Raw genomic sequence first — 18,089 nt, 5'->3', positions numbered from 1 at the left:
TCTGATAAATGTGACTATAAGGCATGAAGATATTAAGATATTATAAGCATCAACAAACATCATGATTTTCTGTAAAGCTGCTCTGAAACAATGTGCATTGTGAAAAGCGCTATACAAATCATTTTGACTTGATTTACTCGATAATGCATGCAACTGTAGTTTGACTTCGCCAAGGATGCATACACATTAATCAGACAGTAATCACAATGTTTTATAACATACATACACATTATTTCATCACAAATCATGCGTTTCAAAAATCACAGACCCTGCCCTACAGAAGTATATACACAAGCTATAAACACAGCTTTACATTAAAACCCCTGAGGAGCAAAGCAAATACACTTTCAGACCACCATTTCTAATTTGTTTAGAAAAAAGCAGGCAAGAATAACTGAAATTATTCAGGCCTTCTGGAGGAGAGCACTGGGGTGAGAGATTGAGGGTCCAGCTCTCTTCCTGTTAACCTAATTATCCAGACAAAAAGCTGCTTCTGAGCCAACGATCGCACAAAGAGAAACAAATTTCAAAGTGAGCAGCAAAAGGGCAGCGCGTACATCAGCGTTGAACAAAAAAAGACCAGATAAGCGCACACACACACACACACACCGCTGGCCTATCATCCATCCTGCTGAGATCGAGCGGTGCACAGTGGATTGAGGGATCTCTTTTATCTCACACCCCAGACTAAATCTCCGCTGTACACCTGTGGGGGATGGGGAAGAGAGGATGGGGAAGAGACAGGGAGAGAAAGTGGCCGGATAAACTTGAGGTTGCAAAAAACAGCCTCTAATGACTCATGAACTGAATGGCCTAACAATAAGCTCCTCTTCAGCCTGCACTTAAAACAGAGGCTTTCAAACGCTCCATTATCCTCATCTAAACAAGGCTGGAAGGACCATGAACACGGAGCACGTTCACATGGACATTACTTTCAGATTAAAGGCCATTTTTTGATTCAATTTTCATTTTTATTGGAATATTAATGTGCAAACGGGAGGCTGGTCACACAAGAGTTTTCGCTCGTTTGAATTTCATTCATTCATACGCATGCAAATGCGGGAGACCAGAAACGCAAGCTCATGCAAGTTTTGCATTTCTCTGTGTTCCAATGGTCAAGTTTGGTGACTGAGCTGATTCGTATCAGGTGAAGACGTGTGACCAATAGAAGACGGATACACAGAATTACAACATTAACTGCATGTGTGTAGTGTTGCAGGAAAGTGGAGTAGGTTGTATATTATTTTTTACATTTTGGGATTATTATAGGTTAGGCTATATGTTGAATTCAAAGTCTAGTGTGAACTACTGTATGGCATAAAATTAGCTTTGTTTTCATTCTATTCTCATCTGGTAATAAGGGAAATGCTTTTAGCTAGATTGGACATTTTGAACAGTAGTCTAATCAACCCATTCATCTGCAAAATCTTGTTCATAAGACTCTTATAAATGCCACTTCGTTTAAAGTTTTTGAAATAATAGTTATTAAAATAAACAACTTCACTCACTATCTGATATTACTCAGAATTACCTTGATTTCTTTATATGCAAATATAATTTGCGTTATATTTTTGACAATATATATGGCACAGATATGCCAGGTTTCTTAGTTTGATTTCTAGAAACAAGCTTAATAGGTTAATGTTTTTATACTTATATAAAATCAGAATATGACCAAATTTGGAATATTATTATGTACTCAAACAGCCAATTATAGAAACACCTCCTCAAAATTCAGATGAACTGATATTTCAATCAACATTGGTTCAAATGTTTATGCTTGGACACCTCAATCTTTAACAATTTGGGAAGATCATATCTTAAGACCTGCTCTTACATCAGTCTGAGGTCACATTTTTGAGGCATTACTCAGGGCGGCAGGTTTTCCACTTCAGTCCTGCGATCAAGGAGTGCCTCTATAAACCAGGACATGACCAGGTTTACGACCATACTGTCCCAGGCCAGAAAGGCTCCAGCTGGATTTCTCATAAGATCTCATAAACCAGTCCAATCTGACAGTGTTTACATACTAACCCATGATAGTGGCTTTAAGACAAAGCACCCAAATCCACGGCCAGCCAGCACTACAGGATCTGAGCCTTAATCACCTTCCTTCAGACATAATCACAGGATAATAACTTGTGCTTCTCCTGGCCAGCATGTACTCACGTGTGTATTGACTGCATTGGAGAAGAGATGGATGGATATCCATGTGTAGGGATGAGACCTGCAGCCATGAGCTGTATCTTCATTATTCAGCAACACCAGCACATTGACTAAACTCTAAGTCACAACATCCTACATATAACACACATCACCTCAGCACTCTCATGGTCCGAGTATCCCACTAACGTTATATCCATGGGTTTTACCACAGAAATCCTCAGTTTTCGAGCTGCTGTCACACCAGCAGCCGTTAGCCGGTTTGCTAACGTTAACTAAACCAGTAAATCAGAGCTGAGCTTTAGCTGCAATCTCTGCGCGGAGAGGGAGCATACATAGGCCTATTTTTATGAATAAACGACTAGGGGAGAGTAGTTTTAGTGTTACTGAGCTGAAATAACCGTTGAAGTGATCAAAGCCTCTCGCGAGCGACTAAATTCGCACGAAAGCGCGCGCTGAAATGCTGTGGATTGCTCGCTCGCGCAGCGGACACAGTCACTGTCAAAAAAGGACAATCGGCCTGACACACACAAACACTCTCTTACCTCATCATTCAGTTCCCATTATATCTCCAACACTCTGTGAGGGAATAAACTACAGGAGCATGGGATGGCAGGCGGCGGGCTCTTCTTTCCTAATTTAAAACGAGCGATATAAATTCCAGGCTTATTTCGCTGCTCCTTCTGGCTCCTCGTTTCCTCCGCACAGCTTCGCCAGTAGTGAAGTAAAAAGGGGGAAAAATGAAACCTTGAGGACGTCATTCAGGCATCCGTGTGCGTGCGTTTATTGACGACAGGGGGCGCACTGTGGCCCAAACGAATTGACTCACCAAGAACACTAGAGGAAATCTGTTGTGTTCTATCTTAAATTTATTTGTTTAATGTATTTACAGCCATTTATTATATCTTTTTATTACATGGCTTGGTTGAATTCCAATGTAGAATGCGGTCTGTTATTTCTTGATAACAGACACCGCTGCGAATTATAACACACCGTTGCCATGAAAAACAGAGTGTTGCTATGGACGCGGAACGGACTATTTTTTTTAGCGGAAGCAATACAATCGTTTTTAAATCAATAAACTCCTTTTTAAATCAATTCTTTATGTCAAATTCTTTATTTGTTTTGTAGGTAGCCATGTAATAAGCGGTATAATGTATAGCGAGGCGGTTGTTATAGCGAATAACAACCCCTTCAGGTTGATTCAAGACCTTGAGAGCCAGTTCAGCCTGTCGGGGTTGTTATTCGCTATAACAACCGCCTCGCTATACATTATCCCTTACTTAATCTATAAATATTACATTTATACATTTCAATATACGATTTATGTAATTAGGGTGAAGAAAATAGGAAAGTCCGACTCGTTTCTATTGACACACATTTTTTTTTATTTGTGATTTGTCTAATATACACGGTGTGTGCACTGCTCTTTCTATCAGTTAGTTGTCGGTTTGTCACGAATCGGTCCGAAACTCGACTCGGGAACCGCCTCGTGAACGAATCGTTCAGATCGATTTGCGAATCGATTAAACAGATTCATTTATAAATGATGATTCGTGGACGGTATTTATTACATTATTTATTGATTTAAAAATAAACTGCTGCATTGGTTTTATTTAGAGTAACGTTACGTCGGTCTGTATGTTTTAGAATTTCTGAGGACATTTATTTAGTTAAACTATGCGGTTATCTAACAAAACCCCTAATACATCGGATCCGTTTGCGTTTCCTTTCTCTGTGTTTATACTTCTACTCCATTACGTCACGTGTGACGAGTCACGTGAAGGAAATGAACAAAACACTACCGCAGTCAACTGCATGATAGTAGCTTCTATAATACTCTTACCTGCAAAAATATTATATAGCGTAACATAAGCAGACATTATATCACCAATTGTGATGCTTTAAAACGACACGCGAGACATAAAGGGTTATGCAAAGGAAAAGAAGCAGCTAGTAAGCAAGAGTAAGGTATTCTGCATAAATTGGATTTTATCATATTTAACTTGCACAGTTTAAGTGCAATCAGCTTGTTGTTATTGCTTGTGTTATTCTTATTCTATTATTTTTATTGATTGTGTTATTATTATTCCAGAACAGCTAGAATTGCCATGAAGGGACTTTACTGCAAACCAGGTGGAGACCAGGGTGATGTGAAGTTTGTCTTACAGGAGACGGTGAGAGTGCCTGAAAATGCATGGATTTACATATCCAAAGTGTCCTAAACAAATCTGTTATAAGGCATATTTGAAATTGTCTGACGTCCTTTGCTTTTTTTCCATAGAATGCACCCACTAACATTGGCAGCCATCAGGTCAAAGTTCAAGTAAAAATCTGTGCACTTAGTCCGGTTGATTTTAAGGTAATGTGATTTTTCACCATGTCTACTAGATCTTGAACGACATCTAGTGATTTAATGTGATTGACCTGCAGAACAGCGTATGGAGGCTCAAAACTTCAAAATGTTTACAAAACATGATGGACATTTGCATTCACAGACTACATTTTATTTTTATGAATATTTGCATCCATCTCTTAATCTGTTTTCCAGCTGTACGAGGACCTCAGGCTTGAGAGCGAGCTTGTCCCAGTTGGAAGGGAGATCACAGGGGTTGTTCTACAAGGTTTGCATGACTTCTTGTGTATTTGACGCCATTACCTTTTACTGCTGATTACTAACCAAATAAGCTTGACTGATAAATCGAATGCGATGCATATCCTTTTCCAGTTGGACCCAAAGTGACGTTTTTCCAGCCAGATGATGAGGTTGTTGGTAAGAACTTTATTAGCCTCTCTTTTTTATTAGAGTCTGCTCTATATGTATATAATCAAATGAACATTTGCATGTCTTCTCAGGAATTCTCCCTCTGGATGCTGAGCTGTCTGGCCTTTGTTCCGTAGTGCTTATTGATGAATATGATTTAGGTATTGTTGTTCGCATTACACTCCTACCTAGTTCCTTAAAGATACACTGCTTTTCTAACAATGTACTTTTTATTTCCATATGTTAACAGTTCAGAAGCCTGAGAAAGTGAGCTGGTTTGAAGCAGCAGCGGTCATTAAAGACGGTCTCAGGGCCTACACTGCTCTCCATACTCTGGCTCGGATGGCTGCGGGTCAGACTGTGCTAGTGCTGGATGGGGCTGGTGTAGGTATCTGTGCAGAGGTCACCTTCCTGATGATTCCCATCAGTTTTAGTATAAGTTTGGGGTCAGAAGTTTCTAAGTTTCTTATGTTCACCAAGGCTGCATTTATTTGATGAAAAAAAAAACAATAAAAACAGTTATATTGTGACATTATTACCATTTAAAATAACTATTTTTTATTGTAAAATATTTTAAAATAATAATTTATTCCGGTGATGTCAAAGCTGAATTTTCAGCATCATTACTTTAGTCTTTAGTGTCATATGATCCTTCAGAAATCATTCTACACTGAACAAAAATATAAACGCAACACTTTTGTTTTTGCCCCCATTTTTCATGAGCTGAACTCAAAGATCTAAGACTTTTTCTATGTAGCCTACATAAAAGGCCTATTTCTCTCAAATATTGTTAACAAATCTGTGTTAGTGAGCACTTCTCCTTTACCGAGATAATCCATCCACCTCACAGGTGTGGCATATCAAGATGCTGATCAGACAGCATGATTATTGCACAGGTGTGCCTATAATATGCTGATTTGCTGCTTAAGAAACATTTCTTACTATTATCAATGTTGAAAACAGTTGTGCTGCTTAAAATATCTTGGAAACTGTGATGCATTCTTTGATTTATAGAAAGTCCCAAAGAACAGCATTTATTTGAAATGGAAATCTTTTGTAACACTATAACCCACGGTTTCACAGACAAGGTTTAAGTCTAGTCCCAGACTAAAAAGCATGTTTGAGCTGTTTTAACTGAAAGTAACTTGCACTTAAAATATGTCAGTGCCATTGTTTTGTCTCAAAATGCACACCAGAAATGTTTTTTTCCTAAGTTTATAAATGTCCTATTTAAACTAAGCCCTGTCTGTGAACTGGGCCTAAATGTCTTTACTGTCACTTTTGAATAATTTAATGTGTCCTTACTGAATAAAAGTATTAATTTATTTTAAAAAAAAAAATCTTACTGACCCCAAACTTTTGAACGATACTATGTCAATGTTGAAACGAGTCAATTTTGTCATATATTGATTTTAAAAAATGGATCATTGTTGTTATCATTTAGTGGTCTTCTCATATCAGAATCAGCACAGCAGATCTATAACCATTGTTTGGCGCCCTGCATTCGATGTCTAAAATCATTATCGTACTTCCTGTTTTGTGTGCATGCAGCCCTTTGGAGTTCTGGCCATTCAGCTCGCCCACTATCACGGTGTGAAAGTCTTGGCTACAGCTTTGTCTCCGGACGACCAGAAGTTTTTGGAAGAGCTCCGACCGAGTGTGGGTGGGTACTGTAAAGTGTGCGTTGTGCAGAGGAATGACAGCCAAGATATTTTCTCAATGAAGTGTCAGTTTAGGAGGGAGTCCAAGCTTGGTTTGACTTACCGCTTCACTGGAAGTTTTGATTCTTGAAAAACTTGGCATGAGTTGTTCTGAAATAAACACCAGACAAACTGAAATGTCAGGCTGGGGAGTGAAATGGGGCAAATCTTTTTTTAATCTCTAGTTGTTATCTCTTGTAAAGTTATCTGTTCTCTTGTACTTCCAGTGTTATATGTGTTCTCATTTCATGGGCATATGAAAACCATAATCACATTTTCTGTAAAAGCGAGAAGTCTCAAATCTGCCAAAGTCTAATCAAATGTAGAAATCTCTAAGTTTTGATTGGTGCAGAGGGCATGTTCTCATATTTCAAAGATGTGCTGTAATGCTGGCAGTTCCAAGATTCAAACCTCTTCCTTTCTTCTTTGTTCCTCTGAAAATCAACAGATTTCATTTGTCCTAGATTTTTCTTTCTTTAAACTCACTCACATTGATTGTCAAACCTTTTCTGAAAGTGCCTCTCTTTATCTTTTCACTTCAACCTTGAGCATTTCTTTGTCTTTCTTCACCATGTGACTTTCTTCATATTGTTTCTTCCTGCTGTTTGCACTTGCTCAAGGTGTGCAGGAATCACTTTTGGGTAAGTTGCGTATGGCAGAAATCTCTTCTATAGGTATATATCTATTCACACTAACATATTCACATAAAACACACTTTGATTGACACCATGTACAAGTATTTTAAGTCCTTCGTTGATATTAATTAGATGATTTTTTTTTTTAGCATCAGTACTGAAATGTATATCTCTTCCTTCAGCTCGAGTGATCAGAGTGTGGGACTCAAAGGAGAACTTGGTGGACTCGTGCCTTGAAGAAACTGGAGGTCTTGGAGTGGACATCATCATTGATTCAGGAGGTTTACAGCTACTTTATATGACATTTCTAACCATTTCAGCATAGTCTTATCATATCTGGTTTTAATTAATTATATAAATATTGACTTTGAGTCCTACAAGCATTTGTGTTGCAAATGCTAATTTATTTTACACTACCATTTTTTTTTCAAGTAGTCTATGCTCAACAAGGCAGCATTTCTTTGGTAAAAAAAAATACAGTAAAAACAGAAATATTGTGAAATATTTTTGCATTGTAAAATAACCTTTTCTATTTATATATTTTGAAATGTAATTTATTCCTCTGACGGCAAAGCTTAATTTTTTGCTCCAGTCTTTAGTGTCACATGATCCTTCAGAAATTATTTTAATATGCTGTTTTGGTGCTCAAGAAACATTTATTGTTAATATTATTTATTATTAGGTTGAAAACAGTTGTGCTTGATATTTTTGTGGAAACTGTGATGCACTTTACAGAATACTTTGATAGAAAGTTCAGAAGAAAAGCATTTAGAACAGCATTTAGACTTTAGTATCACTTTTGCTCAATTTAATGTGTCCTTGCTGAATAAAACCATTCATTTTCTTTAAAAATAATCTTTTGTGACCCTCAAACCTTTGAATGGTAGTGTGCATTTACATTTTCAATGTCATGTTAATATTCACATAGTTCAGTTTCAATTAGCAGTGTATGATTTTGAGCCTTTCTTGAACAGTGAGACTCTATGAGGAGGAGGCAGAAACTCAGAGTCATCGCCCACATAAACATGACCTCCTTACCCTTCTTTCAGTTGGAGGTCATTGGGTCACCACAGAACAACACTTACAGGTTAGTAGCTCCCTGTTCTCTTCAATACACTTTAACATTCTGCATTTTGTCTTCATTTTATACATCAAATATTGATTGACTCGCAACAGGTTTAGATACACCTAACAAAATCATTATTATCCTCTTTTCCAAGCTGGATCCTCCCGACAGCCACATTCTCTTCCTGAAGGCAGCGTCTCTCTCGTTCCTTAATGACGAGGTGTGGACAACATCCCGTGCCAAGCAGGGCCGATATCTTCGTATCTTTTACAACAAACTTAATTAATATGTAACTGAACACTGCCTCTTGATTGGCCCAGTTATGTCACAAAGCATTCAGGCCTCTGCTTTGTTTATCAGCATTGAAAAGTCAAATACTCCGTGGCCGCATTTACACTTCAGGCCTTGATGCCCAATTCCGATTCGTTGACTATATCCAATTTTTTTGAAGATCAGCTTACATCATCTTTTAAAAGATACCCATATCCGATATCTGCATTTACACTATTCGTACACTTGGTGAAACAACCCACGGTAGACGTACTGACCCGGAAGAGCTTAGGCTGAAAAGGAAGTAAAAATGGTGCGATTTGCAATGGATGCATGAAAAGATAATACAAGCTTTTGCTTTCAATGACGTACGACTCGCATTGATGGGAATATCCGATCTGTTATGGGTTCATTTTTGTGCCTTTAATATTCAGTGTAACTTTTCAAGAAATGAATGAAAATATAAATTGAAACTTATTTTAATATACTGCATGTGTTAACTGTTTTCAATGCTGACGTCTTCACTTCCAGGTCAAGAATCTGTCAATCAAAAACTCAGTAGCCAATGAGAACACATGTTCAAATGAGCAAACAAATGTGTCAGAATGGCAAACGAAAACTCAGGGAGCGTAAACGAAAACTTCAGAAGCTTAAATGAAAACTCTGGAAGCCTATTTGTAAGTACAGATCAGCGAAAGAAGAGAAAACAGTTAGCAAAACATGCAACATGCTGTGTATTAAAAACACAGTCCAAAATTTTGCCTGCGATTAATTTTTTTCCGGTTTCAAAGACAATGTGCATCATTCGTTTCTTGAAAAGTTCCGTTAAATTTTAAAGGCACAAATATAATCCCATAATCTGTCCGCTTTCATGGTCGAACAAAATCCCCATTTCCGATTAATATCAGATTTATATGACTGAGGCCTAAAATCGATCTGAGAATATCATAATCCATGTGCTTTTTTCCTTACACGTTCGTGGGTCATATCCGATCTGTGCCACATGGGAGGGAAAATTGGTATTGGGTCACTTGAACCATGCAATGTAAATGCAGCCTATGTTTAAGAGATCCAGCTCAATCTATAGTGTAGTTTATGTATTTAACAAATGCTTTTATCCAAAGTGACTTGTATGCATTTTCTTTTGTAAATGATTTGCCGTGAAGCCTTAATATAGACTCTGGCTCTGATAGGCAGATCTTTATTCTTTAGACAAACCACTAATGTTTTACTCTCAAGTGGAATAAAGAAAAGAGATCTGACTAGATTGTATCAGATTTTTTTTAAATCGCTATATGTTGCAATGAGGTCATTGGGTTCCTCAGTGTGCATATGGCTTGTCCATGCCAATTTGATATATTTGAGACCTGAGGGTTTTCTCCCAGTGTCCTCAGGCTACTGGAACGGTCTTTTCAACAACATACAAGGCACATGGTTTCCGGTCTTTAATTGGGTTATTCGCCTTTAGTCTGCTCTCTCTCAGATATCTTGAAAGATGTGATGGATAAACTAAGCACAGGCACTTTCAGGTGAGAATGAGGAATAAACAAGTGTGTGAAAGGAGCAAAAGGTTGCGTGAATGAGAGTCTGTACAAAAGGAGAAATGATGAACTTAAAACTGAATGTATGTGGACTGTGTCTGTAATGCAGAGAGGAAAAGTGTGAAATCATCTTTGTCATTGTGAATGGTGTTGAATTTGACTGTTGTCTCTGCACAGGCCGCAGTTGGAGCAACCTGTGCCTTTATATGAAGCCACAGTCTCCATGGAGATGGTGCAGAGAAAGCAAACAAGGAAGAGAATAGTTGTTAAGCTTTGAAGAGGACTGAAAATATGTTTTCCATAATTCTGTAAATTGTAGTCGTCGTTGTTATTAATCTCATGTGTTCAGTTGCACTTTAAATTGTAAACACATTAAAATTCTTTACATGGAAATCAAGCTCCTTTTTTTTCTAAAACAATAGTAGCATCACAAAGCAAAACATATGAATAAAAAAATATGGTTACACTTTATTTTAAGGTGTCATTGTTACAGTGTAATTATATATTTAAGTACTGAGTAATATTAATTAACTACATGTACTTACTATAGGGTTAGGGTAGGATTAGGATTTGGTTGAGGGTTAGTTGCATGTAATTATACATAATTTACTGTTATTACTATGGTAAGTACATGTAACATATGTAACAAGGACACTGTAAAATAAAGTGTTACCAAAAATATATATAATAAACATTTGAAATTGGTATTTCGTGCAATATTTTGGCTAGGAACTTTGCCCTAGTTATGACCGACTTTAGATGCGATTCTCCCCTTCTCAAGCATTCCCAATGGATTATTAACGCCACCATCTGATCCCATTTCTCTTGCCCATTAATATGGGCAGCTTTGTGTGGAAAAGGACAGATAACGCTGACCTAGAATCCGGCATCATTGTTCAGAGGTATGCATTTGATTATCAGTGGTCTTCTATCAAAAACTCAGCATGCAGCTCATTTGCTTTCAATAGAAGATTGGTATTTGTTAAGATCTCATTGTCCTAAATGTCCCCTTGTCTTCCTGTCCACCATTATTATCAAAATTGTCACGCAGGAAAAAGTTCACCTAAAAAGTTCTAATCACTAGATGTTACTAAGATGTTCACGCAGATCATTTCCATGCAGTGAAAGTGAGCATTGTTCTTTACGGACACAATTAAGATGACTACAACGGTAGAAAAGAGCAGCATGAACATTCTTAAAAACGTTTCCTTTCGAGTTCCACAGAAAAAAAAAAGGAATACATACAGATTTGAGTGTTTAGTTTTTGGGTGACCTATTCTTATAAGTGTTTTGGACTCCATATTTCCCATAGCATTGGAGGTGATTGGGTTAAGGGCTGTAGTTCAATGGTTAACCGGATCTGGCTTGGCTTGCGTTTAAAATCTTGGCAGTGACAGCATGAGGAATGCCCTAATGTTACCACAGTGACTATTGTCTCAGGAGGTTTTGAAGAACCACTTGTGTGTGTTCCAGAATCCTTTGCTCCTCTAGTCTCAGGCTCTCCACCACACACAGTTGTTCAAGGCGAGACAGGTTTGCACCCTGTTTGAGCTGCGATAGCTGTTAAAAAATGGAAAGACTTGGGCTGTAAGTGGTTTCATATCTTTAATTAGACACAGGCAGCATTAAGAATGAATAGATTATAATTAGACTCACCCTCTCTAGTGCCTTGACATTGCCATCAGTGAGGTTATTGCAAAGCTTTAGGGCAGACTGAATGCACCACTCTTCCCTATCCTGGCTCACCGCTGCCCCCAAGAGGACACTCTTCCAACTACTACTGCAGTCAACAGCGTTAAATCAGTTTTGAATGTATTCAAATAATTGTCATGAAATAAAATGTACGCAAGTAAAAGCAATAACAGTGACAAGACTGTGGCATGTATTTTGCATTATCACACAGTCAAATTTCCACTCATACAAATAATGTGTTTAGGATAACTTCTCACTATTGCTCAGGTGTCAAGGACAGCAGTCTCAGTGCAGTCATCAGTCGCCAGGAAGGGCCATCCATCCCAAATGTCAAGTTTCTGAAGAGTGAGAACATATGGGAACTGAATTTGCTGTTCTATACAGTTGTACTGTAAGAACTGGGCACTGTCATGATGAACACGTAATGACACAACAGAATTTATTAGAACTGCTATATGTCCCCAAGGTCATGGATTTAAGTCAGAGTTTGAAATTAACACTCTTCAAGAACTGCAACATTACAGTTATACATCAAACTGTAAGAACAATAATGTGGCCTTTTTATGCTGTATTCCTTGCAAGCTATTGGCAAAGGTTAGTTGTCTCGACAAGCAAGAAAGGTTGACACTAAACACGATAAATATCGAACCTCCGGTGAATCACCTGTTATAAAAACAACAGAACACAGCAAAAAAGAGAACATGACAGCTCGAAATAAAATGAGAATCATCAACATTAGCTTGGCTTTTAAGAGATGGCGAGAAATGAGGGAATTGAATTGTTGTAAAAGCGACGAGATGACATTTTTATTACTCGATGGGTGAGTAAGGTATTTTATTGAACAAATAAATTGCCATATGTAACTCTCTAATAGAGTTAAAGCATTATATTTGTGAAGGGTCATTTCATTATGGGTGTTGTAGCGCTGTGCTGGAATTTATTTTCAAGGGAGTACCGTGTCTATTAAAGTGTATAGCAACAGTAACGTCTTCAGCTAGTCAGCTTGAGATCCTTTCCATCTAAACTAGTTATATCGCTTAAAGCTACATTGTGTAACTTTTTTAGTTGATTCTTAGCAAAAAACACTTAGTTCTTTCAAAAATATATGTGCTCATTAATATATATTTACTTCTTTCAAGTAAAAAAGTATTTTCTGAAGTTTATAATCTGCCATTGAAAGTACATACGGGTGAGGGGTTCGAATGCCGGTCGCCATGTTGCCCCTCCATCTTGAAACTACATTAGCCAAAGAGGGACATACCAGTAAATTAAAGCTTCGCCTTTTGCGTTTTTCACTCAGTGACACCGTGACGAATGCGAGGGGGAGATTACTCACGAGCTCGCGAGTGCCGGCAGATTTGAAAGATAGTGTGGTGTGTGTGTGTGTGTGTGTGTGTGTGTGTGTGTGTGTGCGTGCGTACTCACTCACATTTTAAAGAGAGAATTAAAACGTCAACGCGACAGACAAATCAGCAAGACCATAGTCAATATTGGAGTAACTTTTCCCAGATGGAAAGAGCTCATGAGGAGAAAAGATTTTAAAACGGACGCCGAGGTTGCCTGCTTTCTTCTCGACAGGTAATTCAGCCTGTTGTAATTCATTTGTGTAAATTCGAAGTTTTATAGTTGCTTGTCTAACCATAGCATGGTTGTGCATAACGCCAGAACGACCTCTAGTATAACTTCATCCTCGCGTCAATGGTGAAAAAGTATTGTTTACATTGTAACATAAATCTGTGCTGCGACGGATCACAGGTAATGAATAGTTTTAAAGGCGCAATTTTTTAAACTATATATAAAAAAAGGACACTGTAAATTTTAGTTATTTTTAATTGCTTTTACTTTGTACACATTGTAACGTTAGCCTAATCTGATTATGCTGGGATAGCCGATTCCAAGGGTGACGTTTACCTCCTGACATCTGTCCTGTAGTTTTATTCATTTTAGACGTATTGTTTATTATTGTCATGGACGAAGTGATAACTGGAAGCCATGTTAATCTTGGAATAATACGGCCACCGTAGGAGTTAAAACGCCCTCGGAATTGAGAGGAACAGAAACTAATTTTCACTGGGTAGTCATATACAATTTCACCGCTAGATGGGGGTAAAAATCACACAGTGTAGCTTTAAGCCTAGTAGTAATGTTTTATGAGCAGTAGGATAACCATATTCATCCGCACAGTCACGCAGAGCCGAAGCACAACCAAAATAATGTTCTTCTGCAAAATGCATGAAGATTTGTTTTTAACTGCTAGAAGACCAAATGTTACATGTGAAGCGGACCTTTAAAAAAAGGTTTGCTTAATAGTTTTGTGGAAACCATGATACCCAAAAATGTCACATATGATTGTTATTGACATAATATATCTGTTACTTACCTTAAAAGATCATTGTCCTTCAGGTAGAGCAGTTTTTGTGTTAGCTGTTTGTCTCTTTCATTTAGACACAACTTTAGAGTTCCTACAATAACAACAAATAGTGATTGATACAGGTTCAGAAAATGTAATATTTCAGTACGCATGTTGCTTACCTAAATCAACATATACTACGCTGTGGGGGTTTCCAGGAGCAACAAAGCCATATTCCAAAAGCAGTCTGTGATTATCATGAGGACCGTAATTGATGAATGCTTGCCTGAACTTCTTACAGCCTTGGACACCTTTAACCTCGTAGCAACAAGTGTCTTTGTTGAAGCCAGCTTCAACCTGCACACCAGGGAAACTTAATAATTCTCCTTACTTATAGCCATGCAACTTTACTGTTTTGTAAGAAATTGCTTTACCATTCAAAAGATTGGGGTCAGTAAGATTTTAAAAAAAGTAAATGATACAGCATTAAATTGATCAGAAGTGACAGTAAAGACATTTATAAAGTTACAAAAGTTTTTTAAAACTGACAAGTTATCAAAGCATCCTGAAAGAAATATTGCACAACTGTTTTCGACATTGATAATAATAAGAAATGTTTCTTGAGCATCAAATCAGCATATCAGAATGATTTCTGAAGGATCATGTGACACTGAAGACTGGAGTAATGATGCTGAATATTCAGCTTTGATCAGGAATAAATTACATTTTACAATATATTCAGAAAAAAAGTAATTTTGCAATTAAAAGTATCAGCCTTGCAGCCTTGGTGAGCATAAGAGACCTATTTCAAAAACATAAAATCCTACTGACCCCAAACTTTTGAACAGTAGTGTATTTCTGTTAGATGCTCTTACTTGGACATTAGGACAGTGGTTCAGCAGGTCAAGGTACGGTGCAAGAGCATAGACATCTTTCTCCCTGGAGAGATAGTTGCTCCGATCATGCTCCATGTACACCGTACGCGTGTTAACGCTACACCAAGCCCACCGCATTGCATCCTGGGTAAACAACTCCTCTGTGGGCTGGTTGAAGAGTGGCTGGAGGGAGTTGAAAAACATCAGGGAAGAGCAGCAGAGTTCCTGAAACTGTTCTTTCTGCTCTGTAGCTTTTTTCTGGAGACTCCTAGGCAAAAGGCCAATGATGTCATTAGACAAGTACACAGGGCACGTGTAGGTCTTTGGGAGGATATTAATGTAGGGACTCCACTCTGATGCATCTCCACGATGCCTCTCAGCAATGAGGAAACAACAAAGAGCCAGAAGAGGAGATATGGGAGGATGCCATCTACAGTTAAAAAGAGAAAATATTTGAGTGCACAGACAATCTTACATGGTCCTCCTAAAAAGGGATTAATTTTTTTTAATGTTTTAAATGTAAGTAATATATATATATATATATATGTATATATATATATATATATTGAAAGAGCTGTTGATCAGGTCAGATCAGATACACTTGAAAGAGCTGTTTTCAACCAAGTAACATCCTTCTTGTTTCTGAACAACCAGCTGGATGTCAACCAATCCGGCTTCAAGAAAGGGCATTCAACTGAGACTGCATTACTGTCGGTCACAGAAGCCCTGCGGATCACAGAGCTGCTTCCAAATCCTCAGTCCTCATCCTCCTGGATCTGTCTGCTGCCTTCGACACTGTGAATCATCAGATCCTTCTGTCCAGCCTCTCATCACTGGGCATCACAGGAACTTCCCTCCACTGGTTTGAGTCCTATCTCACAGGTAGGTCCTTCAGGGTCGCATGGAGAGGCGAGGTATCCAAAGCACATCAGCTGACCACAGGGGTTCCTCAGGGTTCAGTTCTTGGACCCTTGCTCTTCTCCATCTACACCACATCACTGGGACACATCATACAGGCACATGGTTTCTCCTACCATTGCTATGCTGATGACACACAGCTCTTCCTCTCATTTCAACCAGATGATCCCACAGTAGCTGCACGGATCTCAAGCTGTCTGGCGGACATCTCGACATGGATGAAGGAACATCACCTGCAGCTCAACCTGGCAAAGACTGAGCTTCTCGTCCTCCCTGCCAATCTGTCTCTACAGCACGACTTCACCATCCAGCTAGATTCATCATCAATCACCCCATCAAGGTCGGTCAGAAATCTTGGAGTGATATTGGATGACCAGCTGACCTTCACAGATCACATTTCAAAGACAGCTCGATCATGCAGGTTTGCACTGCACAACATCAGGAAGATCAGGCCTTTCCTAACTGAGCATGCAACACAACTTCTCGTCCAGGCCCTGGTCATCTCTAGGCTTGATTACTGCAATGCTCTTCTGGCTGGACTTCCATCATGTGCAACTAAACCTCTACAAATGATTCAGAATGCAGCAGCTCGTCTCGTCTTCAACGAGCCCAAAAGGGCCCACGTCACTCCTCTGTTCATCTCTCTGCACTGGCTACCACTCGCTGCTCGCATCAAGTTCAAGGCATTGACGCTTATTTACAGATCTATCACAGGCTCAGCTCCCTCCTACTTTCACTCACTCCTACGAGTCTACATCCCTACTAGAAGCCTACGATCGGTCAACGAGCGACGTCTCGTGGTTCCATCACAGAGAGCCAAAAAATCACTTTCCAGAACATTCTCATTCATGGTTCCATGTTGGTGGAACGCTCTCCCCACCCTCATCCGGAATGCAGAATCCGGAAAAAAATAAAACAAACACCTTTCCTTTTCCTTTATATCCTCGCTTATCGGGCTTATGCTACTCTGAACAATGCCTGAACTTCATATTTTGAGCACTTCTTGTGTTGTTTTTTGCCTAATTTTAATTTAGTCCTAATTTGTAAGTCGCTTTGGACAAAAACGTCTGCTAAATGACTAAATGTAAATGTAAATATATGTGGTTTTGGGGTGATATAACGATCAGTCCAAAAATACCTTTGTATATAGTCACCCATGTAACTCTTCAGAACTGTGCTGGATGTCAGTAAGCATTTCTCAGGTAAGGAAATCACCATGTCTTTGGCCTGAAAAGGTGACAATTCAATTTTCATTGTGGTTTTAGACATCTGAATCCAATCAATAACATTTCTTGTTATTATCGATGTTGAAAACCGTTTTTACTGCTTAAAATTTTGTGGGAACCGTAATACATTTTTTGTTTTCAACAGTGATAAAAATAAGAAATGTTTGTTGAGCACCATATTAGCATATTAGAATTATTTGACAATGAATACTGGAGTAAAGGTTGCTGAAAAGTCTATCAGAGTAAATTACATTTTAAAATACATTGCAACAGAAAAGATAGGTATTTTAAACGGTAATAATAATAATATATAATAATTTCAGTATTTATTAAAGTACCTTGATAGTCTGAGTTGCCATAAGCCCTCTTCCAGTGTCTGAGGAAAAAAATATATAAGTTAGCATAAGCACTACATAAGTGTGAAAACTATCTTGTATCTCTAACTATCTGTTACTTGCCATGGAAGTTGACAGGGATGAGAGACTGTGAGGTGAATCCTCTTTCTTTCAGCCATCTCCTCAAAAGAACAAACTGTGCTTCGTGAGTCAGAGTAACTAGGACCAAAACACATACAACACATTTATTCAAGAATTCTACACACCGTACTACAAAGTTACAATATATCAGCATAGAAACAGAATACCTTTGGAGACATGAGACTCGTGTTTTTTCCGTCTTTTTCTCCTCGCTCTTCTCCCAGTACGGCACCCAGATTTATTCATCTTAAAGTGTCCACATTAACAGCGCTACATGAAGCTTGTATCGGGTGTAATGTCATTCTAAACCTCAGTTAGAAACAAAACACACATCCACATGGTCAAACACACAGCCGGATCACGTGATTAGTTCTTCGTTACGTCATTGTCTTAGTTTGAACCAATCGGAATAT

At 38.4% G+C, this 18,089-nt stretch overlaps 3 protein-coding genes across 11 annotated transcripts in view; 1 reads left to right on the top strand and 2 right to left on the bottom strand.

Annotated features, from left to right (window-relative positions):
- itsn1 (intersectin 1 (SH3 domain protein)) overlaps window positions 1-2,884 on the bottom strand; it is a 46,789-nt gene extending 43,905 nt beyond the window's left edge. For 2 of the 3 annotated variants that reach the window (XM_079864650.1, XM_079864652.1), the window contains exon 1: window positions 2,709-2,884. The gene's annotated coding sequence lies outside the window, so the exon portion shown is untranslated. Of the gene's footprint in view, window positions 1-2,169; window positions 2,664-2,708 lie in introns of those variants that run through there. The other variant, XM_079864651.1, reaches the window with a different exon arrangement.
- Window positions 2,885-3,922: 1,038 nt separating this feature from the next.
- Window positions 3,923-10,529, top strand: cryzl1 (crystallin, zeta (quinone reductase)-like 1). 6 transcript variants are annotated; one of them, XM_079864660.1, is made up of 14 exons: window positions 3,923-4,134; window positions 4,259-4,340; window positions 4,448-4,525; window positions 4,715-4,787; window positions 4,892-4,936; window positions 5,020-5,088; window positions 5,178-5,311; window positions 6,479-6,590; window positions 7,248-7,268; window positions 7,445-7,543; window positions 8,237-8,349; window positions 8,483-8,588; window positions 10,082-10,127; window positions 10,317-10,439. In XM_079864660.1, the coding sequence occupies exons 2-14, from the start codon at window positions 4,275-4,277 to the stop codon at window positions 10,414-10,416; spliced, it is 1,062 nt and encodes a 353-aa protein (XP_079720786.1). In that variant the 5' UTR covers window positions 3,923-4,134; window positions 4,259-4,274; the 3' UTR covers window positions 10,417-10,439. The 6 variants fall into 6 exon arrangements, with proteins under 6 accessions (XP_079720786.1, XP_079720789.1, XP_079720791.1 ...); XM_079864662.1 differs by having other exon boundaries at window positions 3,942-4,119; XM_079864661.1 differs by having other exon boundaries at window positions 3,946-4,129.
- On the bottom strand, window positions 10,451-18,060 carry setd4 (SET domain containing 4). Of its 2 annotated transcripts, none has more exons than XM_079864658.1 (10): window positions 17,844-18,060; window positions 17,659-17,754; window positions 17,539-17,576; window positions 17,113-17,201; window positions 15,057-15,486; window positions 14,364-14,538; window positions 14,212-14,293; window positions 12,089-12,169; window positions 11,796-11,919; window positions 10,451-11,699 (listed from the first exon to the last, which is right to left on the bottom strand). In XM_079864658.1, exons 1-10 carry the CDS (start codon window positions 17,920-17,922, stop codon window positions 11,568-11,570), a joined length of 1,326 nt encoding a protein of 441 aa, XP_079720784.1. In that variant the 5' UTR covers window positions 17,923-18,060; the 3' UTR covers window positions 10,451-11,567. The 2 variants fall into 2 exon arrangements, with proteins under 2 accessions (XP_079720784.1, XP_079720785.1); XM_079864659.1 differs by having other exon boundaries at window positions 10,567-11,699; window positions 11,796-11,916.
- Between the last annotated feature and the right edge of the window lie 29 nt (window positions 18,061-18,089).

Source organism: Squalius cephalus (genome assembly GCF_949319135.1).
Source record: "Squalius cephalus genome assembly, chromosome: 2".
Classification (NCBI taxonomy): Eukaryota; Metazoa; Chordata; class Actinopteri; order Cypriniformes; family Leuciscidae; genus Squalius; species Squalius cephalus.
Note: the sequence above shows the minus strand (reverse complement) of the source record. Positions and strands in the feature narration are given on the sequence as shown.

Excerpts from the sequence above, each read along its gene's own strand:
- cryzl1 (XM_079864660.1), top strand. The coding sequence starts at position 4,275 with ATGAAGGGACTTTACTGCAAACCAGGTGGAGACCAGGGTGATGTGAAG. Across the intron at positions 4,937-5,019 it reads GCCAGATGATGAGGTTGTTG|GAATTCTCCCTCTGGATGCT; the intron begins GTAAGAACTTTA and ends ATGTCTTCTCAG. Across the intron at positions 10,128-10,316 it reads CTAAGCACAGGCACTTTCAG|GCCGCAGTTGGAGCAACCTG; the intron begins GTGAGAATGAGG and ends GTCTCTGCACAG.
- setd4 (XM_079864658.1), bottom strand. The coding sequence starts at position 17,922 with ATGAATAAATCTGGGTGCCGTACTGGGAGAAGAGCGAGGAGAAAAAGA. Across the intron at positions 14,294-14,363 it reads CGTAGTATATGTTGATTTAG|GAACTCTAAAGTTGTGTCTA; the intron begins GTAAGCAACATG and ends TTGTTATTGTAG. Across the intron at positions 11,700-11,795 it reads ATGTCAAGGCACTAGAGAGG|CTATCGCAGCTCAAACAGGG; the intron begins GTGAGTCTAATT and ends ATTTTTTAACAG.